Source organism: Dryobates pubescens, chromosome 1 (genome assembly GCF_014839835.1).
Source record: "Dryobates pubescens isolate bDryPub1 chromosome 1, bDryPub1.pri, whole genome shotgun sequence".
NCBI classification, from domain to species: domain Eukaryota; kingdom Metazoa; phylum Chordata; class Aves; order Piciformes; family Picidae; genus Dryobates; species Dryobates pubescens.
In genome coordinates this window covers 16279850-16307777 of record NC_071612.1, presented here as the reverse complement: position 1 = coordinate 16307777, position 27928 = coordinate 16279850, and the positions used below count along the sequence as shown (strand labels likewise).

Sequence of the window (27928 nt, the reverse complement as noted above, 5' to 3'; positions counted from 1 at the left end):
TCACAAGCGTTTTGCGTGCGCACTGCACCCCGCCGAGGCACGCATCACCCCGGCCCGGGTTTGTTTGGCCTAGCAACGCCGCTGGGTAGGTCCCGCTGGGCAGGTCGCCGGCCGCCCCCGCCCGGGCTCGTTGGGCACGGGGACAGTAAGGGGCTCCCGCCCCGCCGCCATGAAGGTGGCGGCGCTGGACCAAGGAGCCCTTCTCGCGAAGCTTCGTCGCGTCCCTGCTGCCCCCTATCCGCGCCCCCAGTCCGGCGGGGCTTGCGCCCCGAGCAGGGCGGTGCCGCCGAGGGGAGCGGGCAGCCGCCCCCCGCGGCCGGTATCCGCCGCGGTGGAGAGGGAGTCGGGAGGGCGGGTAGGCGCCAAGGGACTACTCATCACCCTGCCCGACATCGGGGAGGAGGCGGCGGCGGAGAGCGACGGCGACGCGGTGACTTGCAGCCCGCCGCGCCCCCGGTGAGTCCGCGCCCCCAGAAACCTGGGCGGGGGCGAAAGAGAATGTGCGCCACTCTTTCCTGCCCTCGCTCCCATCCTTTCCTGCCTATGCGTGTCCTGAGAGGCACTGAACATCTCCCTGCGCTGCAGTTTTCTGCCCTCCTAGGGAAGTGCTAGAGGTTGGGAAAAACACCTTCCACAGCTGAAGTGATGGTTTGCGCGGAGGCCGCTTTCGGCGCCGGTACGAAGCAGAGAGCTGCACTGCTGCGGGGTCCGGCCTTGAAAGGCTTGTGGCAGTGTGCCGGGGGACTTGAGGTCAGAGCCTAGCCCCGCACGAGCGGAAGAAAACTGCCCTGTACCCCAGGGGAACAACGCCTCAGGTTGAGCAGGAGCAGCGGGCAAAGTCCAGAGGGAGCACAGTGGGCGTTGAGCAGGGATCGTACAGATATCGTACGCAGGTGTATCGGTGGGATCAAAGTCTGTCATGAAGGTGCATCAAAGCCGCGGTTCCATTCCCTGACTTGTGAAAATCCGGTGTCAAAAGCGGGTATGAAACTTCGGATGCTTCTGTGTTTAATCTTCAAGTTACACCTTGAAAATACTTAGATTTTGCTGAAGAAGACTGTTAAGTACGTGTGCTGTAGAATTCAGTTACATTTTGTGAAGCAAAAGTAAAGCAGAAAGGGGTTTCATAGCGTGTCTAAAGCAGAAGAGCTCAATTGATGGAGTATTTTGTACTCTTACAAAAAAGAAAAAAAGAAGGACTGTATATATTACATAAATTGTTGCTGCTGTAGTACTAAACTGTGATGAGTGGTCTAGAGAAGAGCTCTTACGAGGAGCCGGAACTGGAATTGTTTGGTCTGGAGGTCTGAGTGCAGACCTTATTCTCTACAACTGCTGGAAAGGAGGTTGCAATGAGTGGGGCGTTGGTCTATGTTCCCAAGTAACTAGTAATAGGACAAGAGGAAACGGCCTCGAATCGCGCCAGGTTTAGGTTGGATATTAAGAAAAATTTCTTTCCTGAAAGAGTGGTCAGGCAGTGGACCAAGCTGCCCAGGAAAGCAGTGGAGTCAGCATTCCTGGAAATGTTCAAAAAACATGTAGACAACAGCACTTTCCACCATAGTTTAGTGGGCAGGGTGCTGTTGGGTTGATGGTTGGGTGTGATGATCTTAGATGTCTTTTTGAATCTTAACAATTCTATGATTACCAATAATCAGAAAATATTTTGTCAGATGTCATTAGAGATGCATGTATTTGTGAAAGTTCGATTTCTAACTCTTCAGGACTAGAATCTCTAGTATGCTGTAAAACTCTTGGATGGATTGTAGAACCTCAACTTGTACTTTGGTTTCCATGTAGCATATTTTCTTTAAATAATAGTCCTCTGGCCTTCTGAATCAACCTTTATCTCTTCCCTGGCAGAGAAATTATGCTTATTCCCCAGATCTACATTTCTTAAGTATGTTAGAAGGTAGGCACTTACTAACTTCTTTTGAAATCAGTTGATGGGCCTCATATCTATGAATGTGGCAGATCTGCCTTTGAATGTGATAGTAGTATTTGCTTCTCTAAGCTGTAGCAGCAACAGCATCTTGAAAATCACTGCCTGCTCTGTTTTGGAGAAGTAAAATATCTTTTTATGCCTGTTTAACCTGATATAGTGATTTCAAGGAGTCTCTAGTTATTGTATTGCAAGGTAGTAATTTGTTCATCTTCTAATTTATCTAACTCGTCTATGATATTGTAAACCTTAAGCACGTCACCTATTAGCCTGCTCAAAGAGTCCCAGCCTTTTTAGACTTCCTTCTGTAGGTGTCTTCCTTTTCCCCCTTAATAATGTTTGTAGCTGTTTTCCTACTCCAGTATGTCTTTCTTGAGATGCAGGGATGAGAACTGTGTGCAATAGTCTGCTGGGGGCACAGTATGGTTTTACACAGCTGCTAAGTGATGCTTTCCATTTCTGTCTCAGCACACCCTCTGATGTGTACCAGTGTTCTGTTGGAGGGCTTTGGTTGCCACTGCATGTTGAGTCCATAATGACTCCACGATTGCTTTCTGAACTGTAACTTCCAGTCATGATGTGATCAGCATGTAAAGATGCTTTAGATTATTTAGTTACAACTATTGACAATACATATTTTTAAACACATACTTTGATCTAGATATTTATAAATTTATAGCAAATAGGAAATGAAATATTGTAATTGCAAGATAACTAAGTTGTACAGCACTGAAAATAACACAACTAGGAACAGAAACCCTCCTTGATGTAGTTCTTTTATTTCCCCCCCCCCCCCGAATAAGTTGTAAACTCTTTCAGGCTTAAACTTCCTCTACATTTGTGTAGAATTGCAGTCTTTCTGCAATAGGGATGCTAATTTGGTTTGAAGTGTATTGACAGAGTTCTGTTTAGAAGGTATTTGATGCTTTATATAAACAATATCAGAACCACGTTAGTGTTGTTTGCCTATAATTTCCCACTAGTTGTTTCTTTTTTTAGTACCAAAAATAAGGTCAAGTATAATGTTGTGTGAGCTGGTATTCCTACTGAAGTGCCAATTACTTTTCTAGTTAAAAAAAAATAAAGGGATGAAATTCACTCTTGCAGCAAATTGGTAGTATTGGGATGAAGAGCAAACTCTGTCACATTAAACTGATTCTGTGCAGCAAGATGTTTATTTTGGCTTGCTATTGAAACACTTCTAATTGATATCCCCTAATTATCCCTTAACTGTTACACTTCTGTATGTGTGGTGTCATTTCAAATATTTTATTCATAGCAGTCAAGCATATTCTAATAAGGTATTGTCTGTGTTCAAAAAAGCAAAACCAAAGGGGAAAGATGTAGAAGAAGGAATAAGATACATCACTTTGACAAGGAAAGTCTATACCTCCGCATTAGCATTTTTTTTTAATTAGATGGTCCCACTTAAGCTTTTAGAAGAAGCATCTTAATTAAATATTGAAAACTTTCATATTCCTTCCCTAGAGTTCAGATTTGAATTTGTGAGTTACAGAACATGATAGTGATAGTTACATAAAGGAAAATTTTGCCTGTTCGAAATTCCACTATGACGAGTTTTGTTGCTGTTTGAAATGTTCTAGAAGATATCACTAATGGCCAGTATATTTTCATTAATAGCCATTTAAGTCATTAATAGCCATTTAAGCCATTGGTTGATAAACTAAAGGATCCATTTTATGTCTCACTATTTTTTTTCCTTAGGTGCTGCCAAGCTGACAGTAAAATACCCTGAGAGGGTACAATAGTGCCAATCTAGCACTGATTTCTTCCTATCCTTCCTAGGTACTCTGAATTTTCTGAGCTCCACAACTACCAACAACTGATCCTATTTCTGCGACCTTAGCAGGGCTAAGCTGTAGCAATACTTTGTAAGATTTTACATTTACTGTTTTTTTTTTTTCCATAGTGATTTCTTATCTTTCTAATCAAATTGAAGGCGTGGTAGAGAATAAATCTTTTTCTTCAAATGGAGGAAATAATCCATTTCTATTGCTGTTGTTTGCAAAAATATATTTCACTATATAACGCTATGACATTCCTTGGGAGAGGATAATAAGATGCCTTATGCTGCACTTAACCAAAATATGCTGATGACACCAACATACATAGAATCCTTTTTTTAAGAAACACTGTTATTAATGACTTACCATGTTGCAATATCTAGAGAAGATAACAGTCCTTAGATGATCTAAAAATAAATTGATAAAGGCTTATGTTGTTTAGCAGTGGATAATATTGTGTAGAAATTGATTGCACTGCTCCTCATTTTTCAGGAGAGTTCTAACACATGGAAAACATGTTTGTCATCTTGGTGTAAGAAAGGTAGTTTTTTGTCAGGATGTCATTGTCTTCTGCCAGCTTATATTTTTCAGTAGCTCAAGCTTTGGCTTTCAAAATGGTCAACTTTGAAGTTGTGGGTGTAAGTAACTTGATGAGCTGCAGAACAGGATGGAAACTTGTTTTCCCCATCTCCTGCTTTAACCACTAAAAGTAACAGATCTCTTTCATGATGTAATGCATACTAACCTAGATAGAGCACTGCAATGTTACTTAGCTTCTCATTTCCATTGTTGTACTCATCTAAAAGAATAAGTGTAGTAAAGTGGAGGTTTGCCATGGCCTACTTTTTTAGTGCAAATAAGTGTAAAAGAACTTAGAAGTAAATTTGAATTTTACATGGGACTACAGAAGTCAATATTCCTCTAGATGGATGGAACTAAAAATAATTCCTAACATTTTATAATACTATACATAACATTAGTTTTTTTGTAAGGTCTTACGAAGCTTCTATTTAGTAGCTAAGCATCTAGTATAGAATAGAATAGAACAGAATAAACCAGTTTGGAAGAGTAGCTGAATGTTGAAAAATAAACCCCAAAACCAACAGCTAAAAAAAAAGAATCTGAAGTTTTTTCGAAGTGCTTTTATTGCTTTCAGATGCTAAGAACTTATTGTTAGATTATTTTATTCTATGAACTGTAATTATGCTTTGAACAACAACATCAATTATGTTTCAATGAGAGGGAGCTTAACAGTCTCTGAGAATATAGTTTACAGTGCTATCTTCCAGACAGAAGCCTTCATAGTGAGGCAAAATGAAACACATCATTCAGCTGTATGGTCAGCAAATAACTACCCATCAGTAAATAAAACAAGTATGTATAAATGCGTTACACAGTTTTGGTTGATTAAAAATATGGCCTTATTCAAGTTCAGCATGGCTACAATAACTTGTCACTCAGTAAAATGTGTCCGAAGTTCAAATAATGCAGAGCTGCTGAGATGGAGTGCAAGCAAGCTGTGAGTACAGTGTTAAGAGAATACACGTTTACAACCAAGGAAGACACATTTCAGTAAAAATATTTAATGTGACAAATCGCTCAAAGTGATACTGGTTGACTGTTTTAATATTTTTTATCACAGGATTATGTTCCAGCTCTTTACAAAGAGTATATTGGGAACTTTTCTACACCAAAGTGTAAATCCCTATGCATTGTTTATTATGGGTCATGATGCTACAGAACTTAATATAGAAGAGTTAAAAACATAGTATCATAGTATCAGTCAGGGTTGGAAGGGACCACAAGAAGGGCCACAAGGATGATCAGAGGGCTGGAGCACCTCTCCTATATGAGGACAGACTGAGGGAGTTGGGGCTGTTCAGTCTGGAGAAGAGAAGGCTCCGAGGTGACCTAATTGTGGCCTTCCAGTATCTGAAGGGGGCCTACAAGAAGGCAGGGGAAGGACTTCTCAGGATGTCAGGTAGTGATAGGACTAGGGGGAATGGAATGAAGCTGGAGGTGGGGAGATTCAGGCTGGACGTGAGGAGGAAGTTCTTCACCATGAGAGTGGTGAAGCCCTGGAATGGGTTGTCCAGGGAGGTGGTTGGGGCAAAGCACCTAAAACTTTTGTGTTGCTTTCTAATTTACAACATATTTCTAATGGCTTTTCTGTTCTCTCCATTATTTTGCTCTCCTTTTCATGCTATTTCCCCTCTTCTTCCTGCTCATTGCATTTCAGAATACTTTTTGAATGAGTGATGGCTTTTATATCCTTACTCTTCCCTCTCCTGACTAAGTGTGCCAAGCTCCTAATAATCATCAAACTATGTCCTCTCACGGCCATGTAGATTTTTCTGGAAAGATTGTTTACTGTCTTTCTATTTACTGTCTAAACCCCATATTCTCTCAACGGTCACCAGAGTTTTCAATGAACTGTTTAACCACTGAATTTAACTTTGGTTTCTTTTTTATTTTTCTATAACCTGAAATTAAAGTGTACATCACAGTGTACGTAGCTGAGTTTTTTTTTCCTTTTCTTCTTATTTTAAAAGTGAATGCTTTTGTTGATCTGTGTTTGAACACCCAGCTCATATGCTTCCGTGCATGTTTGTTCAGTTCACAGCCTAAGGTTCTGCCACACTTGCATTGCTTCACTCTGTACAGTAGACCTGCTGCTATATAACATTTCAAATATTTTTTTTTAATTCAGCATTCAGAGAAGAATGACCTGTACTGAATGATTTATTATATGTCCAATTTTCTTCAGAGGTTAATGAACAGAATGGAAAAAAATATTCTGATTATCTTTGTGATTATTATAAAAAGATACTAACTGAATTTTGAGTTGTACATCAGTATCAAGTATATACAGGGAAAGGCTTGTGGACTACTTCCAAGTGTTTTAAGGTGCTACTGCCTCTCCCTCTATTCATAGACACTTGATCCTGCAGCAGTAAATGCCTCCTATCAGATTCAAAGAAATAAAACACCTTATCTAAGACACTAATTAGCAGTCTTTATTATTGCAATTAATTAAGATGATAGAATTTTTTTAACATTATATCATAATTTAAAAAGTCAGATGAAGAGGCACTTCACATGCATATTTTGCTCTCAGAAATAGTTTACATTTCCTAGAAGCAGTTGGGATGTGTTGATGAGGGAGGAATGAATACCTGCCTTCAGAAGAGGTTATGAAGTTAGGCTTGCCAGTTTTGACTGCTACAGATGTGATGCTTACAGAACTGTTATGGACAACCTGCATAAGAACTCATTAGATGCTTCAGTAATAGAAATAGAGGACATGTATGGACAGGTACTAGAATAGCTTGAAAACATTAGGGGAAAAGTTACACTTCTCTATTTTCTTTTTTCTTTTGTTTCTTTTTAAATTTATTGTTTTAAATAGTTATTTTTTATTTAGTTTAAAATAATTTTAAAACAGAATAGGCAGTTAACTTCTGGAATTTGTTATACCAGAAGGTTGTGGAGGCAGATAGTATCATCAAAGGTGATCATGGAAGATGTTCAAGAAAATGCTGCACAAGAAGTCCTAAATGGGTGGGAAAAGATGTACTTTCTTCCTGTCTGCTAATCCAGGATGGTAGATACTGCAGGAGGAGGAAATAGACTACAGGTTATGGCTGGGTTTATGTACTTTCTCTGAATAGTATGTCCTGTTGCTGCTGTCACACAAATTATTAGAGTAGAAGGACTAGAAGTGTGATCCACTAGGACATTTCTTATGCTCTTGCATTACTTAGAGGTAACAATTATAGGTAGGAGTGATCACAATAAAAGGCTTTGTGTGTGCATGTGAATACACAGAGGTGGTGGAATGATAGCTCAAGGCTGAAATCTGTGTTCCAAGGCCAAGTCTGTAAAACGTGAGGTAAACCTTTGTGAGACAGACATCCCATGGACACAGCACTTGAAGGATGCTATGCTGCAGGGCTTCTGGATCTTCTTCTGGAGAACAAAAGAGAGAGCTTCCAAAATCTCCATTTCAACTTTTCTTCCTGACTGTGGGGGACACCTTTCCATGTATCATTTCTGGTATTCAGCCTCTTAAATTATATTTCAAATATGGTGTGAAAATAACCTGCTACCAATGACATGATACCTCCTGTCTCCCATCAGAACTGACCTCATTTAACACCCAAGCAAGGTCAGGCCATTGTGTTTTCCTGAGCTCGGAACTTCTCTCTTATATTGCTGTTACGCCTTCATACCAAGCCCTTCAAGTGATGGAATATGCTTTTCATAACTTGTAATGGGAAAGAAAGCTCCAATGCATTTTTATTTTAAGCTTTTTGTCCATACAAAATCACTTCTTCTTGTTTAGCCTACTTTATTTTTTCTCTGATTTCCCCCTTCTTCAATGTAGACCAAAGGGCTCTCTTTCCTCTGTACAGCATTCTGAGGTTGAGGATAGAAGCAATCCTGTATCACAGTTTGACCTTTAAATGAAACTGTGAAACTTGTGTGCTTAGGTGGCTTATTATCTTTATCTCTTTTTGATCTAAGCAACTAGACAAATTTGGTGTGTTGCTTCAGGTAGGGGAAAGAATGAAATGTTTATTGCAATGAATATGTATATGTAAGATTAACCAAAGTTATTTACTGCCCATGAGGCTCTACTCATCAACCCCCATCCCTTTGCAACAAAGATCTTAAAAATATGACTGAAGACACATAATGCTTTATTTACTTAGGCCTTCTCTCTTTCTATTTTATGTTCTTGTTTTACTGTATTTCAATCAAGATCGTTTTTTCACATCATTCAAACTCACAAGCAGCCTTATGTTTTCCTTCATTTTGACACAGGGTTTCTTGAGACTGTTATTTTCTCTCTATAAGGAAATGTAATGACTTGGAACAGTCTCAAATAAGCAGCATGCCTAACAGTGTGACTGAGGTGTATTGGGCCTCGCACAGGCTTATTTTTGCACATTGGCTCTGTTATGAATGTTGACTTTAAATGAAACTGCATGAATTAGATGAAGGAGAACTGATTTAAACACACTTTATTATTATGTTTCTATTTATTAATAAAATGTTATTGAAAATGTCTCTCTTACAAGCTTTTGGGATTTAGGAAAAATACAAGTTTAATCTTGCGTTCATTTGTCTGTGCTGTGTATGTGCTTCTCTTCACCTTTTCAGCTAGAAAAGGCTATCCCATTGCTGTGTTTGTGTTTATGCATTCTTTTTCTGAAGTAACAGCCAGTGCTGCCTTCTGGAGGTAACACAAAACTGGAGCTCTGCCACTGTGGAAGTGCCCTTTATTTTTTTAACTTCTAGTAGGTTGTGAGGCATATTGAAGGGGCAGGAACCTGAGATAACCCTAGCAGCCAGCTAGGGCACAGAGAACTCCTGTGCATGCCAGTCTTCCTTGTGGTAGTGATTTTGGAGGATAATTAGTTGTGTAACATCCATAATCATTACCCTAGGCACAAGGATTAAAAATATAAGTGATTGATAACTTTATATTGACGTTTTTGCTTTCCACACTCTGCTGCTTGCATATGTGAATGAGAAAAGTCCTGAAATATGCATTATGCCTGAACTGGTAGTGTAGATCTCTGCTGCAAAGCTTGCTTGGACTTCATGCAGGGGTGTGTGAACATAGGTATATGCAGTGATTTAGAATTAAAGATGTGTTTACTTAACCTTAAGAGCAGAACTTGCTGTTCTAGGTCTTTGGCTACTTATTGGATATGTGTAGCACGACAAAAAGCTGCTCTTTGTTCTATGTGTGTTTGAGGTTTTGGACAAACCTTTTACTGAACAACAATGACTAGCGTCAAGGAAAGTTGTTAGAACACAGGTAAATGTAAAATACTTCTTAATGTTTCATTGCATCAGAAGAATGTGGACTTTTTTTCCTTTTTGTTTAAGCTATTTTTGGTGAGAATTCTTTAAATGTCAGAGGAAAAAAATAGTTAGTCACTTTCCATAGATCACTGAGTAGTAGTTTGTCGGTTACGAAACTTTATCACTTCAATGGTGCTGTTTTCCTATAATGAGGTTTCTTGCAGTAGACCTTTCCAGTCTTAATCTTCAGCATTATTAATGTTGCCTTTTCTTCTTCTTTCCCATTAAGAAAACTCTTGTTTATGAGCAAAGGTAGTCCTCCTCAGAGAGAGGCTTTTTTGCAAAATACAGGGGCATCAGAAGTTCTGTCCTGTAGCTAGACATTAATTGCGTGGTGTAAATCTGCAGCTGACAGCCAGCACTCTGCCCTGTCACCGCTGCTTCAGGAGATCAAGGATTTTCACAGGGATAGTTAGCAGGAGAACTTTATTAATTAATAAGGAAAATGATGTAGTCGGTTGTCCAGACAGCATAAATTTTACCATCCAGAGAGATGAGGGAATACCTCTCTGGGCAGAAGGGCCCTCAATTTGGCCTTTATTGACTGCATGTTCAGAGACAAGCGGTGTGGGAGATGCGGACCCCTCCAGTTCAGGTTGAGGCTCAATTTTACGGGCTCCCTTTTGGGTTAGGGGCCAGCTCTGTCCCCCGGGAGGCGGGGGACCTGTAGATGAGCCACTCCAGCGCGGAGTGGGGGGTGGGGTGTGTGAGGTAAGGTGCTGAGGGGCGGTCGGCACCGGGCCGCCTCCGCCTCCTCTTCCTTCTCCTCCTTCTGGCCGCCCTGCAGCAGCCGGGGCGGTGCGAGGGGCAGGCAGTGGCTGTCGTCCCCCTGCGCCTTCCATGCGCAGGGCGCGGGGTGCGGGCCCTCGGGGTGGGAGCTGCAGCGGTCGTGGGCTGCTGGTCGTGGGGTGAGTGTGGGCCATAGGGCCGGGCGTTGCGCCCTGTTGCCTGCCTGGCTGCGGCGGCGGGGAGGGGGCCGGGGCCGGCCGGCTCGCTAACGCACGGTGTAGGTGGGCAAGGCTGTTTGTATTGCCGTCGCTTAACGCCTGCAATCGCCGAGGCTGCGGTCGGGAGCTGGCTGCGGCAGTCACTGGCGTTCGCTTGTCAGCCTGGGGAGCTGTGCGGTGGATGTGCTGGAAGTGATTTTTCGTTACTTCTAGTGCAGCCGTTTCCAGGCCTGTCTTCTAATGGCATCTGATACGAGGCGCTGTACCACTGCGTGAGGTGGAATAATGTGCTCCATCTCACACCATGAATTATGCCATGAAATATAATGCATATGTTTTGTTTCATAGAGAAGATCCATGAAATTTTATTGGTGGTGTTCCCCCCCCCCCCCCCCCCCCCCCCCTTTTTTTTTTTTTTTCTTCAGGTTTAAGTCTGCTAGGTACAGGAATTCCAGTCAGTGAGGTCAGTTTAGATAGCCAAAAGTAAAAGAAGCAGCTGGAAGAGCAAGAGGGAGATGTTCTTGGACAAATAAATCACTGCAGCAGGAAACAGCAGCAGTAAATGGTTTACTTCTCCAGAGGTGTTTCATAGGATCGGTCCTGGGCAGTTCAAGCTGGTTGACCAGATAAAGGAGTGAACAGTGAAGTGAAAAGGTTTTGTAGTGGTGTTAGCATGTGGAAAAATATGAAAGACAATGGTCAGCTCTGAAAAAAAAATAATTTATTGCCTGAGTAATGACAAGCAGCAGAGGAAGATGGACATGATCCATGTAGAAAATGGGCTGTGATCTCACCATAGTTGTCTGTGAGATGTATGTTAGTGTTAGAACAAAGTGAAGTTTTCACTAAGCTGGACTGTGCTGCTTTCTATAGGGGCTCTTGGTGCTTTACAGTAGCCAAAAGCAGATACCTGGGGAAGAGGGAGGAGGATTAGGCCAGGCATATAGAGATGTTTTCCACTGCTATTGTGCCAGCTGCCAAGAATGTGCCATGCAGGGTCTTCCCTTATGAGAAGTTTAAACTTGTGGTAGACTTTTGGTGGCTTTATTAGCAAAGGCATAAGCAGTAGCATATGTGATGTGAGTGGGTTAGATTTTGACATATGCATCTTTGTAATCTACATAAAGGCAAGAAAGAATAAGAAGGCGGCAGAGCAGTCCTAACTGGTGCAGGGCCAATCTACATTTCTTGTCTAAAGAAATTAAGGAAACAAACTGCCATCTGTTTCTTTAAAGTTACTCATTCACAAATGTACTTTGATGCAATCATGTTTGCTATTCATAGTTATGACCTGAGGATTTTATAAGATGAAAACACAAACTTCCACAGATGAGGTGATCTGTTCCTCTAAAATTGTTTCTGAGAAACACTTTGACACATCTGAATATATTCTGAAGAGATTTTGAAGTTTGAGTATTCATGTATTTGGAGAAAACAAAAGTCAAGTTCTAGTATCTGTTATGCTGGAAAGGCATAGTAATAGAATATTTGTGGCTTGGCAATGATGCTATGACCTGCAAATGAATTGAGAATGTGCCTCTGTTCTGAGATGTACTGATATCTTGGCTCACTTAAAACAGCCAGTATACTGAGAGTATACTGTTTTAGTAAAGATCATTGTTTTCTTGGGATTAAATTTGTGACTTCAGTTTATGTTACTTATTTTTATGTAGCAGGATGTCTGAGAAAATGGGTTCTGTGTTACTGATTGAACAGAAACATAACTGCGGTGTGGACAGTTACTGTTTTGTACCTTTGCTCTATTCCTGCAATACTGAGAAGCTGCTGCATTTTTGTGTGCTTTGCGCAAATTTTAAAGTGCAAAACCGAAGGAGAATGCCAGTGGAGCAAAATTAAGTCTCAAATTATATGTACATTATTACTGAAAAATGTTTATGTAAATAAGGTAAACAAAAACTTTTTAAAAAAGGAAGTTTGCTTTAGGCAAATATCTGTGTTGATGGACAGGATTGAGAAATTCAGGAGTACTGCTGTCATCTGTCTTTTTTTTTTCTCCAGTGGAAGTGTGAATTAACCTTATTAAATATTATGGAATGATGTGTTTCTATATTTGTAGGAAGGGACTGTCCAGAGGTTCCACAAATCACTGTCTTTCTGGAAAAAGTGGAGAATCTCTTCCAGCAGTTTTTGAGAAAAATGTGCAGGAAGCCATCGACAATTATACTCGGTATGCATTCATTTATATGAATCACAAGATGTTATAGACTGACACCTGAGTTAAATACACCTGAGTTAAACTGATTCACAGAATCATAGAATCAATAAGGTTGGAAAATACCTCAGAGATAGTCAAGTCCAACCTGTCACCCAACACCTCATGACTACTAAACCATGGCTTCAAGTGCCACGTCCAATCCCTTTTTGAACACCTCCTAGATTCACTTTGAAACTGTAAACTTTTTCTCAATCCAGTTTTCAAAGTCATTTACTGTTGTATTAATTTCCTCACACTCAGATGGCCTCAGTTCTTTAATGGCAGAAAAACAATGTTGTGAATTTGTAATTGCTGCAGTCTACCTGGACCTCAGCAAGGCCTTTGACACCGTACCCCACAACAAACACCTGGCCAAGCTATCAGCCCATGGCTTGGATGGGAGCACACTGCGTTGGGTTGGGAACTGGCTGGAGGGCCAAGCCCAGAGAGTGGTGGTGAATGGTGCCACATCCAGCTGGCAGCCAGTCACCAGTGGTGTGCCCCAGGGATCAGTGCTGGGCCCCATGCTCTTTAACATCTTTATTGATGATCTGGATGAGGGGATTGAGTCCATCATCAGTAAATTTGCTAACAACACCAAGCTGGGAGCAAGAGTTGATCTGCTGGAGGGTAGAGACGCTCTGCAGAGGGACCTCAACAGGCTGGACAGATGGGCAGAGTCCAACGGCATGAGATTTAACACATCCAACTGCCGGGTTCTGCACATTGGTCACAACAACCCCATGCAGAGCTACAGGCTGGGGTCAGAGTGGCTGGAGAGTGGCCAGGTAGAGAGGGACCTGGGGGTGCTGGTAGATGGTAGGCTGAACATGAGCCTGCAGTGTGCCCAGGCAGCTAAGAGGGCCAATGGCATCCTGGCCTGCATCAGGAACAGAGTGGCCAGCTGGAGCAGGGAGTTCATTCTGCCTCTGTACACTGCAATGGTTAGGCTGCACCTTGAGTACTGTGTCCAGTTCTGGGGCCCTCAGTTTAGGAAGGATGTTGACTTGCTGGAACGAGTCCAGAGAAGGGCAACGAAGTTGGTGAGGGGTTTGGAACACAAGCCCTATGAGGAGAGGCTGAGGGAGCTGGGGTTGCTTAGTCTGGAGAGGAGGAGACTGAAGGGTGATCTTGTTGCTCTCTACAACTACCTGAAGGGAGGTTGTAGACAGGCATATGTTAGTCTCTTCTCCCAGGCAGCCAGCACCAGAACAAGAGGACACAGTCTCAGGCTGCATCAGGGGAGGTTCAGGCTGGATGTTGGGAAGAAGTTCTATACAGAGAAAGTGATTGCCCATTGGAATGGGCTGCCCAGGGAGGTGGTGGAGTCGCCATCATTGGAGGTGTTCAGGAGGAGACTTGATGGGGTGCTTGGTGCCATGGGTTAGTTGTTTAGGTGGGTTGGATTGGTTGATGGGTTGGACGCGATGATCTTGAAGGTCTCTTCCAACCTGGTCTATTCTATTCTATTCTATTCTATTCTATTCTATTCTATTCTATTCTAATGAATCACAAGATGTTATAGACTGACTATAGACACACCTGAGTTAAACTGATTCATAGAATTTCTGAAATAGCACTTCATTAATGGGCTGTTGGCTTAGTTATTTAAAGATTGTTTTTTGTTTTCACTAGCTATGTGTCTGGTCATTCTCATGGATGACAACTATTGAAAAATTTAACTTCAGCTATTACTTAAATCTGCAACCAAATAGCACTTTAATCAGCTGAAATAACTGTGTTCAGGCTTCTGTATACAGCAGTTTATCATTACAGGACTAAGAAAATACACCTGTCATTGTTGCCTTCTGTAATTTATATACTACTTATGAGTGATGCTTGCTGCTTAGAATATATTGCTGTGTTTTCTGCTTCTGCCAGCTGAGTTATTCCTCTGTATGTATAGGAATGTGCAGATTACACACAACACAGGGTATAACTTGATCAAAACCATTGCTGAGAAAGTTTGAACTTCCATTCTCTGTTGCGGGTTTGTATGTTCTAAAAGCACAGTGAAGTGCTCTGATTAAGCCCTGAATAGAATAGAATAGAATAGAATAGAATAGAATAGCATTAACCAGGTTGGAAAAGACCTTCGAGATCATTGAGTCCAACCTATCACCCAACACTAATCAACTAAACCATGGCACCAAGTGCCCCATCCAGTCTCTTCTTACACACCTCGAGTGATGGTTAAAAGGAAGTAGTTAAATGCAAGTAATGCTTACCAGCATTGTGGGTCAGTTAACTTCTTACAAATTTCATTCCACTTGGCACTAGTTAGGATTTGCCTGGCCTGTATGTCTTACTGCCCTTGCTTTTCACTGCAACCCAGGGCGGTGGTAGCTTTTGGAGACCAACTAGAGCTTTCCAACAGCTGGAATCCCAGAGCTCAAGGTTTAAAGTACACCAAATTTAACAGCATAAAAGATGGGTAACTCAATGATGTTTCAGACATTTGTGGAGAAGCTGTGCTGTTTTGTACTATTTTCTTGTGATAGCTTCTAACACACTTAAAGAAGGCTTTTGTTATCTTTAATGTGTAGTTTTGTTGTGCCCATTAGCTGAAATGGAGAAAACAAAAGAATTGGTAGAGGTGTAATGATTGGTACATGAGTGTGTATATATCCATGGATGTACTCTAGAATGCCCTTGCAATTGCAGTGATATACATACATATGAAGGCATAATGCTGTGGAAGGAATCGCCTTTAAGGCAATGAATGATGCAAACAGGAGCATGCAGTCATTTCACTCTACATAAAAACATATATATGCAGTCATACTTACTTTTAGCAGTATGTTCTAAGTATCTTGCACGTGACTGGAATAAGTATCAATGTTCATTCTTGTGACTAGTTGCATTATTTTTTAGATGTTTATACCAAACCCCATTATGTTACTCATTCTAATTTGTGGATTTTTTGCAGTGAAACACTTCCATCGTTTTCATCTAGTGGCTGTACAACACCCACGGAGCTGAATAATTCTTGGTCTGGAATAAACAGCTATACTACTGGTCTGTCTACTGAAAGAAGCTCAGTTTACTCCTGGAGGGATGATGTATGTCAGAGAAACTTTTACAGTACACTTTATCTAAATATGGTAGAATAGATTAATTTTTACAGAAAAAAGACATGCAGCATATGTTCTGTAGAAGTTAACCACTTCCTTCTTTGTAGCCTAATGAGTAAACATACTAATTGAATATTTAAAACATAGTTCTTGTTTGCAGGTTGATTCCAGTACAGCTGATGTGTAACAAATCAAAATAAGAAGTAATGACATTTGGAGAAAGCAAACCTGTGTTACCAAAGAAGATAGGCTTAGGTCTCTGAGTTCAAGAGAATGATAAGCTGTGTGTTTTCTAATTGTGCATAATGCACAGCCCCTAAACTCAACTGTTCTCAAAGTTTTGAGTCATAAACTACGTTCATGAGCATGCATGTAAATGTCCCAGTGTGAGTAAATAATTAGCTTTTTCCTAAGCTCAGTTGTCTTCTGTAGATGATACAGGGAAAGGTTAAGCCCATTAGGGAGGCTGACCTCTGAGGTTTGCCTGATGCAGATTGGCAATACTGAATAAATGCAACAGTACTGCAGTCACTGCCACCTTCAATTGAGGAATCTATCTGTGGCTGGCAGTGGTAGTTTTGACATGTCTTTTGCATAATATCCTAACTTTTAAGGTAACCCATCTGTTGCTGCCAGCCCTCCTGGAAAAAGCCTGACCTTGGATCATACAATAACCTGAGGGGGAATTATTTTCCCATTACTTTTACATGTGATCCCTTTTGTGGCCTGGTGTGGTTGGGCACTCATCTGGTGGTGAACAGATAGGGTTTCAACCATGAGTATTAGCACTTTTTTCAGTATTTCAAGGTGTCCAAGTAACTAAATGTGACTATGAACATGCTCCAGCCAGGAACCTTCAGCCAAGTGCTTATTTTCACATTACTGGATAAAGTCAGGCTCTTTCCTGTTACTTTAATATGCCATTGTGTTCATCTGATTCTGGTTGCACTGAGTTGTGGCTTCGCGTTGAGGGCTGTTTCATAACCACCAGACTGACATGCAAGAAGGGCTGTTTTACTCAGACAGGAAAAGCTCTGCTCAAAAAATCAGGGAGCTTTGGTGCTGTAGATCCCAGAGGTTCAGTGTGCATGCTTCACTCCCTGTTGGAGCCAGGAGAGAGGCAGGCTGGTATTTTCTTTTGTCTAATCCTAGGCAGCTCTTAGTTTATTTTTTTTTTGCTAAATCACCTTGCTCAGGCTAGTCACTTGGGTTGTTGGTATTGGCTTTGTTTTGCACTGAGGCATATAAGCTGTGTCTCCCAAGTAGGTAGTCTGAAGATCCATTTTGAGATGCTCAGCCAGATCTGTCCCAAGTTGTTGTGTTCTTTAAATATTGTGGGCATTAATATAAATATGTATGCATATTTGCTAGCAACTGTTACTGTTATAATATGTAGGAATTTGATAGAGCCAACACGCAGAGAGTGCATCAGTTACTTTGGGAGATTGATGAATTGCTGTTTGAAGGAAAAGTGACCTCCCAAACTGAGAGCCTGCAGGCAGAATGTGCAGACTGGAGTGAACAATTTCCTCATATAAGGTAAGAAGATTTCTTAGTTGGTACTGGTTTTAACCAGTTACCACTCTAATTTAGATTTTTGGGATATCCTTGTATGAATTGCTTTTGATATATTGTCACAGTAATGTTTTTGCATTTAAATCTGAATCCCTGGTGGTGCACTAGCAGCTAATGCACTGTTTTGCTTAACACACTGACTGCAGGTAAAGTTAGTTTAGCAGGATGTAATGAGTAAATAATGCACCATTTTCATAATGACTTTTTCTAATTAAGGAATACATCTTTATAAAGAAACATTTGTTTTTACTGTAAGTGAAGACATACCATGAATTTCCAAGGAAGTAAATATGGATTCTTTTATTGATTCTCCTAAAAATAAATATAAAATGAAAGTAGCAACATGCTTCATACATACTGCATGAGCGTAATGTCTTCCTAGGCTATGTAAATCAGTGTGGAACATTGTGTGATAATTAACCTGGCACTAATTAGTTAAACAGATAGGAGGATGCATACATGATTAATAAAAATAGTAAGCAAAAATGTCTGAGCAGCCTGGTATCTGCTTCTTACTACACAGGGGATGCAAGTCAGCATTGCACTGTGTTGTACTGTCCTGCCTTCATAAGTGATGACATGTCATTCACAGTGAGATGTGGTGACTCTAAGCTATTTTAAAAATAAACCTACACCTATCTGTGTTCTGGATAATAGTTTGTTAACACTGTTAAAAAGAGTGCTGTCAACAACTGTATGCTTTCCATACTTTTAGGTAATTTTTTAGAGGCTTGTTAATAGTAAATATAAATTAAAATTGACTAGCAAAACTTGTCACACTTTTTCAGGAGCAAGAGGTAATTAATAAATCCAAGGCAGCTTTCGTTAGCATGCCTTGCCTTTTTTAGGTGCTGTAGAGATGAATAGACCATGCATAAGAAGGACACAGGTTTTTGTGTGGTGGAATACATTCAAAATACTAAGTCATTTCACTATATTTTCAGAGTTCTTTCTCTAGTTGAAAAGTCTTTTCAGTGATTCTCAGTAGTTACTGTTTTTTGATTCAAATGTAGAGCTGGTAGTGCCAGCCTAGTCCAAGAGGTTGAAAGCAAACTGAAAATATGGGAGCAAGAGCTGACTCTTTTTTTGTCTGTTTGTTTGCTTTTTATAATTGTTTGGTACTAAGGGATGTGGTACATCTGTGATTTAAAAAAAGGGAAAAAAACCACAAATCCAAACTTACTCTAATTTTTAAGCTTTAAGCCTTACAATTCAGTTTGTGTCGACTAGTTATTCAAATGAACCGTTTCTGGGATGCTAGATTTATTTCTGAGAGTTGTGCTTCAAAGAGCTTGGTTGTGATTTTTTGTTGTTTGTAAAACAGCCATGTTACATGAATACTTAGCTGATCATGTGGGAATAAATATACTGGAGAACTGTTATCAATAAGAGAAAGATGAGGTCTAGTTAAAGAGGTGGCTTTCTGGTTTTGGCTGACAAAAAGTGAAAATAGCTACTGCTTGAAATTTCATGTGACTGTTTTGTAGAAGGCAGCCTCAAGCGGATGTGTTCAGGTGAGTCTGAACATTGCTGCTTGCACTTCAGCTGCTATTGGGAAGTTCTTTTGACATCCCTTGGGAATTCTAATGAAAACAGTTCCAGAAGCAATGATTATTATTAACCTTTATTGTGTTCAGAACTTACCTTAACTATACTTCTGTATATTTAAATAGAGTTGTTTTTACCTTTCCTTTCTGCCTCGCCACATTATGCATGTTGGAGTCTGTGCTTTTTTATGAATGTTAATTTTAACCCTAACTATCCATGTAAATATTTTGGGTTAGGTCTTCTACTTCCATCCATCTGAGGTTGTGTAAGTGAAGTTATAGCAGATGTTTGTCTGTTTGTCTTCTCCATCCATTTACAAGCATGTCTTACGGAGCTTTATCTGCCCTTAGAACAATCTACTGAGCTTGGTAGGAAATGTATGGTATGCTTTTGCACTGCCTATTGTTTGCAGGCATTTCTACTCTTTATAGTTTCATATGGAGTGGATTTCCATCTAATATACTGCTTATTCTCTTGTTTTTATTCAGGGTTCTGGGAAAACAGATCTTACTGCCAAAGGATGAAGGCTTTCAGCATTTTCAGAGCAGAAGTGATGCCCGTGTGGACACTGTGTGCTTATCTGACCTCCATGAATGTACTAGTAATATAAAGCAGTATGTTAGTTTTTTAAAGTTTACTTTTTGGCTTTCCCTCTTCAGAAATACATCCAAATGTTTCTTTTGTGTTACTGAAAGATTTCAGCATAATTAAATATGAACTTTGTTCTTTCTTGGAATATTGGATTCTTATTTTGTTGATATTTTTTTAGGCTCTGTATTTCAGGCTCTAAATTGATCCCAACACCATCTCCAATACATAAATCCCTGGATCCAAGTTCCACTAGGATTTCTGACTCTGACTCATCCATGTATTCATTCCTGGAGGAAGAAATTTATGATGTGGATGGAAAAATAGAAGAGTATCTTGCCTTTGACAACAAGGAGCTGTAAATAAGATATATATTTATGTTTTACTAATAAAATGAAAAAATGTCAGTGAACCCTCTCAGGGTTCCTGAAAGAGAAGGCCTGGATGGCTGCTTTTTTGAAAAGGGTTTGGGTTTTAACAATTCTCTTAGCATTCTTCTCTTTTCATTTTGTTAAGCAAGCAAAATTAATCTGGGAGAGAGTCTTCATTGAAAAAGGGTTTCTCTTCTTTGTACCTCCTTGGTATATTGTTTCCTTCAGTTCTGAAATATCTTGTTCTTCATAATTAAAACATTAGGCATTACAAAGCCTGATATGCAAACAGATTGGTCACTTTGTGAGTTGGATCATTCAGCCAAGTCTCAGTTATACTTAAGTTTGCAGTCAAGTTTGAGGAAGAAATGGTTGAGAAGGGAAAGGAAAGTAGTAGAAACCTCTTTGAATTTGCAATCAGCCTTGTAACCTCAAAAAATTGCATTTCCTCAGAATGAAATCTGATGGTTAATATTTTCTTCCTGAGTGCTGTGTTTTAGAAGGCCAGATTAGAAAATATTGCTACGCTGTGCTGCCCTGGGTAGGAAGGGAGAGGAAAAATTTTATATAAACAAAAAAATAACTGTCCACACAGTGATGGGAGGGAGTGTGGTGAATGTAAAGTTATGAGCTCTGCTATTCCTGTCAGGTTGTTGAAATCTTTGGAAGTTGTTTGTCTTTGATCAGTAATGGAGTATTACAGCTATATGCAGGTACACAGGATGTGATAAAAAAGAGTGTTCTATGTGATCGTCCTCCTGCCAAGTGCAGCAGATATTAATTGTCTTACATTCTGTTAAAAATCGTAGAATTTATTCTCAGATGACTAAGTGCCACATATAAAAATGTTCCTTCAAGAGCTGCAGATCACTCTGTTGCAATACTCTGACTGAATTTTTAACTTTTTCACTTGCACACAGAGGACATCGTTATAACTATGTGATAGGTTCTATTCCCAGAGGTACTCTGTGCATTTGAATTTGAACTTTTTCGTGATCTAAATCAAATTGGTTTTTCTTTCATACATACATTTCTATTCATTCAGTGTATTAAAAGGAGCGGGGAAAAGTCAGTACCCATAGGAATTCATTTGAATTTGCTTCCTTTATCATACAGTGATGATGAGGACTGGGAGCAAAAGAAAATGCGTCTTGCTGAGAAGAGGAGCAAGCGTGGCATTCCCCCTGTTTCTCCTGATGCCTGTATCAAAGATGCTGTGGTTTCTGAAGTATTTGATTGTATCTGGAGCAATGTAATTGGAATATTGGAGGAACTAGTTAAAAAAAATTGGGAAGTTAGTGTCCCAGGTATTTGCAATTTTCAGATACATTATTTTTTGACTCAAACTCAGAAAAGTGATGATTTATTTATATATATTTTTTATTGTCCTTAAATAGAGCTTGGGAAATCTGCTTATTTTAAGATAACCATGTTGATGATACAGCACCTAATAAAGTGCACACATGCACACACCTAAAATAAAAACAGTCCTGCTAATTTTGTGGGAGTTTTATATGGGAGGGCATGCTTAAAAATATAATAATCTTATCACTGGTCTGGGATGCAAACTGATGCTTTTAGCAGAGATCACCACTGACTTGGTCTGAATCTGCAACCTAGGAATCGAAGTCACTAGTCCTCATTGTTTGAGCTTTGGTAACATAAAGAACCCTTAGGCAGTCAGATTGTTAAAGTGAGATAGACAGTCTTGCTGACAGTGCAGTAGCTCATGAGTTTAATACAGGATAAAGAAATGGTGATGCATGTAATTTTATCTTTGTATTCATGTAGACTGTAGTGAGGAAAAGCAAAGGCTAGGAAAATTAACTATAAGTGAAATTCAATTTACTGTACTTGTGTTGTCTTTTGGAGGCTGAGAAAGATTTCAGTTCTTCTTTCACTGTGTTTTAAAAAGTCAGTGACAGAAGAATATGTAGGGGTGAGTTTTGGAAATTACCTCAAATGTAGGTTGCATTCTACCTTAAGTGTAAGTTACATTCAACCTCAAATGTAAGTCTACAGCAAAGTAAGAAATGGCAAAATCACTTGGAATATTTGCAATATCAGAACTTAACATTTCAGGTGCTACTGAAATATTAAAGGGCTTTCCACACTATAGATGGATTGCTTAGCTCAATATTATAGTTTAGGGAGGAAAGCTTAGCAGTTTTTTGACAGGTGTGCCCTTTTGAGGCGTAAACTTGAGACAAATAGATTGCTAACCAAAATACTTCAGTTATGAAAGTAGAAGAATTGGAGTTTATAATAGAAGTAAGATGGTAATATATACCTAAAGTAAAACAGTGTGTAGCTGCTGTCAGATAAAGATAGACTTGATAGACTTTTTCAATATTTTTTATTCTGCTTTAAAAAGCAAATCTCTGCAAATTTTTCAATAACATGCCCAGAGTCATAGAAGTGTTTTCTTAAACGCCCTTCTCCCACTGTACCTATGTAGACCAACTTGTTTACCAATGGCAGAGAAAGCATACAGAAAATCATCATCTGTGCTAGATTTTTAAAGGTCGTGGACACTTAAAATTTTTAACTGCAAAGTGTAGTATTGTTTGAATCTCAACAAATGATGGTTGGTAAACATATAAAATACCTATTACTTCCTTTGCCTCCCTCCCCCCCCCCCCCCCCCCCCCCCCCCCCTTTTTATTTTCTGTTGTGCAGAATGTGACAAACAGGTGGAAAAACTGAAAACTGTTACAGCAAAACTGCCACATTTACCAGTTATTCGTCTTGCCACAGATGCTGGGAGCGTTCCTCTTTCCAGAGGCTCTCAAGCACGAACTGTATCTTTTGGGTCTCACTTTGTTTCCTCACAGGTGAAAATAACTTTACATCGAATAGTGTTCTCTATTCTACTAACCTTGAACAGAGTCTTTGTTGAAGCTAGAAAAGAGTTTGTTGGGGGGGGTTTTTGATACCATTTAGCACGTCCAAGTAATTTTAAATGCAAGTTTAATAAATGTGCATTTCTTTTTCACTATCTTTCTTTGGTGGTTCTTAGTGCTGTTTACCACTTATATTTTGCTGAAGTTGATTTACAAGGCAACACTTCTTGGACTGTATTCCATCCTTGGAAAATAATTCTGCTTTTGTAAGTGGTCCAGTCATTTCCTCTTGGTAGGATTAAGAAAGCAAATGAGACTCTTTTCTGGACTGCAGGGAGGTGCTTTACTTGCAACCCTGTGAATTTCAGACTCTCATTCATTTTCATTTAATTTGCCTCGTGTAAAAGGACACTCTGCAGTAGTACATTCTCCAGCATGCTGGCACTAGGCCTTGCTTGGTTGTTACAGAAACTCATGTTTGTGTGGATGACGTGTCCTTTTCTGTCCTGCTTGCTGTCTCCTTTTGTCCCCTGAGTCCTGTTTTGCAACTTATTTCTTTTCTGGCCACTGCTTCTGTTTGGTAGGGAATTTTGTTTGGGTTTTGTTGTTTGTTTTTTGTTTGTGTGACTGGTTGGGTTTTTTGGTCTTTGTTTCTCCTATCTTTCTCTATTCAGTTCAAGCAACTTCATTCTCTTCTGTCTGGGTTTTTTGCATGCTCGTTGGGTAGCGGCATGAGGAACATGGAAGAGATGGCACAGCAGTCTTGGCACTCCCTGTTGGTGTGTTTGGTTCTGTAGAGGTCCCAGCAGCCAGAAGTTGTAAAATGCTTACATAAGTAATGCTCAGGCTCTGTGCCTCTGGACTGGATTGTTCTGGGGGGAAAATGGAAACTTCAGAAAATTGAACTCCAGCTTTGAGTGAAACTTACATTACAAATTGAATTGCAATTCAGTAGCTAAATTACCCAAGTTCTGTTTGTAAGAATCTGCTTAAAATAAGCAAAGCAACATCCTTGCCCTATGTACTGTGGAGAGTTCTACTGAATCATGTTAACAGCAAATTTTCTAAGCAGCAAGTAAAATACCTCTTTATGTGCTTTTTTGAGGTCTTCCTTCAGAAAAACTAAAGGTTAATTCATATTTGTTGCTTTTACTAGGCTCGTCGTTTCTCCAGCAACTTTTGTAGTGACTTGAATGGTGTGATGACAATTCAAGCAAAACCACTCCAACAGAGGCATGTTGCCACAGTAGAAAAAATACAGTAGGTTTTGATATTGACAGTTTTAGTATTGACATTTTCTTCATCCTCATTCCTTATCCCATTCTTCTTTTTTTCCCTTAGGAATGAGCAAGAAGACAAACAGTATAACATTGGCTCCAGTGCTCCAAATTCAGTGCATACTAGGCTGGGGAGAGTTGCTGATAAGAGTGTTCTCTCATCATCTCGGGTACTGCTGGCATCTTCTAGGAAGCTACCAAGCCATCGTAGGTTGCCTTCTCTCACTTCTGACCAACTCTCCTCAAAAGCTCCTAATATGTACAATGATGAAATCCTTAGGGGGACTAAATTGTGAGTCTTTTCATTTTATTCTTTGCTTTGCTCAGAACTTTACTGAAATTTCACCAGTGAAGGATTTTACAAAGTACTTGTTAACTACCCTGAGATTTATTAATTCTAGAATTCATAGAGAAAAAGTAGGCAAGCAGAACTGTGGTTTTTTTGAAGAGGGGCATTTGTTTTATTAATTTTCTTGCTATATTAGGTGTTGTTACTTTCTGTAGTTGAGTTCTATAAAGAAATGTAGTGCAGTAATAATTTCATATTACTTCAGTGAAAAAGTTACAAGTTTTCCTGAAAGAGGAACCCTTAACATTCCACAGGGTTGCCAGCTTAGATCGTTTATCTTCTGCTTGTGCATCTACAACCCGGAACAGGTTGCCACCAATAAACTCAGAGGCTGTTGAACAGTATCTTTCAGTACCTCGACTGCAGCTAAGCTCTGTAAGTTGTGTTCATTTTGTACAGGTGAAAAACTTCAATCTACTTAGAAGTAAATTGCTCTGTGTCAGTGGTTGAAATAAGCAGTTCTACAGTTTGGTTTTGTTTGTACTGAATGCATGGTCTTAACATGCTATTGAGTGTTACACTGGGTTACTATTAGACTGTAAGAGAAGCCAGTTTATAACCTTAGGCAACAAAAGAGTCATGGTGAAAAGACTTTTCTCTGACAACAGAAAGGTCTGGTTCTTAAAAAATAAAAAAGAGAAACCAACCAACAAACCAAGAGATAGTAACCTTGAAATTACATGCATCCGGATTTAAATAGCTCGTTTCAATGTTTTATTCACTAATGTTTGGTTATAGGAAGTAGAAAATTATACTGACTGAAGTAGAAAAGGATGCTGAAAAGAAAAAGAAATCTTTCTGATACTGGCCTATTTTTGAAGGATAGAGAGGTAATAAATTACCAAATGAAAGTAAATTGGCATGTTGACATTATTTTGCTTCTGAATAATACTTATGATTGAGACACATGTAAAGTCTGTTATTGTTACTTTAATATAAATCTTTGGGGATTACAGACTAATATTAGGGAGCAGTCTCAAATCTGTTTGAAAATTACCTAAGTTACTTCAAATCGGTGCTTTTGGTTAGTGAAAACATTCTTCTCCTATTTTTGTTCTTTATGGCAATGGGTAAGTTATTATTATAACAATTTCAGTTACTGCATTCTCTTAATACTGTTTTTAATTCTAATTCAGCATCGAGGACGATATGGTCGTAGCAGAGTGTCAAGTGCAGTGCCTGGCAGTACAGAGCTTCGGCCCCTCAGAGAAAGAGTTGTGATTGATCAAATTTCAAGGCCCAACACAACTCATGCATTCAGGGTATGTTACAATGTAAGCAGAAACATGAAAAAGTGAAGAATTTTCCATTCATGCCCACTGTTTCTCTACAGAAACTCTCATGTACTGAGACTCTTCTAATTCTGATGTACAGGGATCCCTGCTACCTGTAGAAAAGAGGATATCAAAAGCCTTTGGGAGGATGTGGGACCTTGGAAAGCAGGACTAGTATATGAGGAAGTTGTTTTTGTGTTATTTCAAGTCTATGCATCAAGCAGTTCCTTTAAGGATGTGCATTAGAAGAGTGTAGTTGTAATGCTGCAGGGAGCTTTGCAAGTTGGTAGAACCCATAAAAGCTGTAATTGAACCATTTTAGTAGATTAACATACATATTAGCTAATAGTATGTCTTCTTTTTTTACAGACAGACACACCTCAGAAAAGATCACTGACTCCCATGGATTTTCCTAACCACAGAGGGACAGGTCAAAGATCTTTAATTGGTAGGCAAAGTAAGAATCACTTGGAAGGCAAAAGGCCAACCAAACCTGTTAACCCATGGTACAGTCATGCAGAGCAGGTGTGTTTGGGAGTTTTGAAGTTCCTTGTTATGACATGGTAGGAAAAAAAAGGATTCGCCCTCATCCTAAGTTTGATTATTATTTTTTGTCTTTTCAAAGATTTCTGCATATTTACAATGATGCAGTACTGTGTGGTGTAAAGGCTAGATGTTTTGCAGCTGCTAGAGCAGCAACAGAAATACATGCTTGTGAACTGTTTCATGACACAAATTTTGGTTTAGCCCCAAATATAAATTCACCAAGTTAGTAAACTTTTTATGGGGGGGAAAAAATAAAATTGGAAATGAACATTTTTAACATAAGTATAAACTCTCTTAAATTTAAAATAAAACCAGTAATATTGATTTGCAACTATGTCTTTCATTTATAAGGCTGCTTTCTTTTTTGGTGTTATGTGTCTTATTTAGTTCCATCATTACAACAAAGCTAGTTCCTGAGGTATCTGGGTGCTTGTATGTAACCTTGATTTTTTTGGATGTTCCCATGAATTCAAATATTATCCAACTGACATTTATATAAAAGGTGGTATGATAAGGGCAGCTTAGCAAATACTGATCTGAGCAGGCTGATGAAAGTAACTCATACATGGAATCATAGAATCAGTCAGGGTTGGAAGGGACCACAAGGATCATTTAGTTCCAACCCCCCTGCCATGGGCAGGGACACCTCACACTAGATCAGCGTGGCCAGAGCCTCATCCAGCCTGGTCTCAACCACCTCCAGGGACAGGGCCTCAACCACCTCCCTGGACAACTCATTCCACGGTTTCACCACTCTCATGGTGAAGAACTTGTTCCTCACCTCCAGCCTGAATCTCCCCACCTCCAGCTTCATTCCATTCCCCGTAGTCCTATCACTACCTGATATCCTGAGAAGTCCCTCCCCAGCCTTCTTGTAGGCCCCCTTCAGATACTGGAAGGCCGCAATAAGGTCACCTCAGAGCCTTCTTTTCTCCAGACAGAACAGCCCCAACTCTCTCAGTCTGTCAATAATCGTGGAGTGTCTTTCAGATGCTACCAAAATTAACAAACAATGTTTAATCTTTTCTAGGCTCACAGCATTACTACAGGTCCTTTCAGAGAAATACTCCAACATCAAGGAAGAGATTTCAGATTTCTTCTTAACACACCTTAGGAAGAAAGAGAAAGCCCCTGCAGTGAACAGAGGAACAATGTACTAAATTTGCCAGCTAGTGTCTTGTGCAACAGAGGACACGTGCAGTATGCTGGTTTCACTAAGCCTTGCAATCCTCAGGATGCCTGTATTGCCTTTTGTTTTTCAAGCTGTTTGGCCAGAGGTTAAAATAAAAATTAGAGCAAAAGGAAATAAACAGTTGAGATGTCTGCTCTATTTTCTGAGTCAAGATGCTGCTGCTGCACTTTCTTCTCTGGCATTCCTGCTTTTTATGCCTTTCCTTAGGGAATTGCTACTCCACCTATAGAAGCAGGTCAGTTATGTTTAGGCTGTGGTGACTTATTCCCACTTTTTCATGTTTCCTCAGTGTTACAGATGTTCTAGTCTATCCAAACATCAGTTATATATAAAATTCATTCTTTTAAACAGAGGTATTTCCTCTTTAGCTGCTGTTTTAACATTTCTCCATTTTTAAGTCTTGTCTGCTTATTGCAGTTGGTCTCTTGTAAGTATTGCCTGTCCCCACTTTTTCTTCTTCCTTTAATTATTTTGAGATAGAATTCATTTATTGCTTTTACTTATG

General features: G+C 39.8%; 1 protein-coding gene across 1 annotated transcript; it reads left to right on the top strand.

Moving 5' to 3' along the window:
- Positions 1–169: 169 nt before the first annotated feature.
- FAM149A (family with sequence similarity 149 member A) lies at positions 170–27928 on the top strand. The gene is made up of 14 exons (XM_054161791.1): positions 170–456; positions 12649–12759; positions 15716–15848; positions 17257–17399; positions 19472–19597; positions 19753–19929; positions 21059–21249; positions 22622–22776; positions 23942–24045; positions 24127–24354; positions 24666–24786; positions 25548–25673; positions 26055–26133; positions 27262–27928. The coding sequence occupies exons 1-14, from the start codon at positions 170–172 to the stop codon at positions 27333–27335; spliced, it is 2055 nt and encodes a 684-aa protein (XP_054017766.1). The 3' UTR covers positions 27336–27928.

What these genes read in the sequence shown, in the direction of transcription:
- FAM149A (XM_054161791.1), top strand. Translation starts at nt 170, where the DNA reads ATGAAGGTGGCGGCGCTGGACCAAGGAGCCCTTCTCGCGAAGCTTCGT. An exon ending in GCCTTTGACAACAAGGAGCT is followed by an intron (nt 19,930 to 21,058) that starts GTAAATAAGATA and finishes TTTATCATACAG; the next exon opens with TGATGATGAGGACTGGGAGC. An exon ending in CTCGACTGCAGCTAAGCTCT is followed by an intron (nt 24,787 to 25,547) that starts GTAAGTTGTGTT and finishes ATTCTAATTCAG; the next exon opens with CATCGAGGACGATATGGTCG.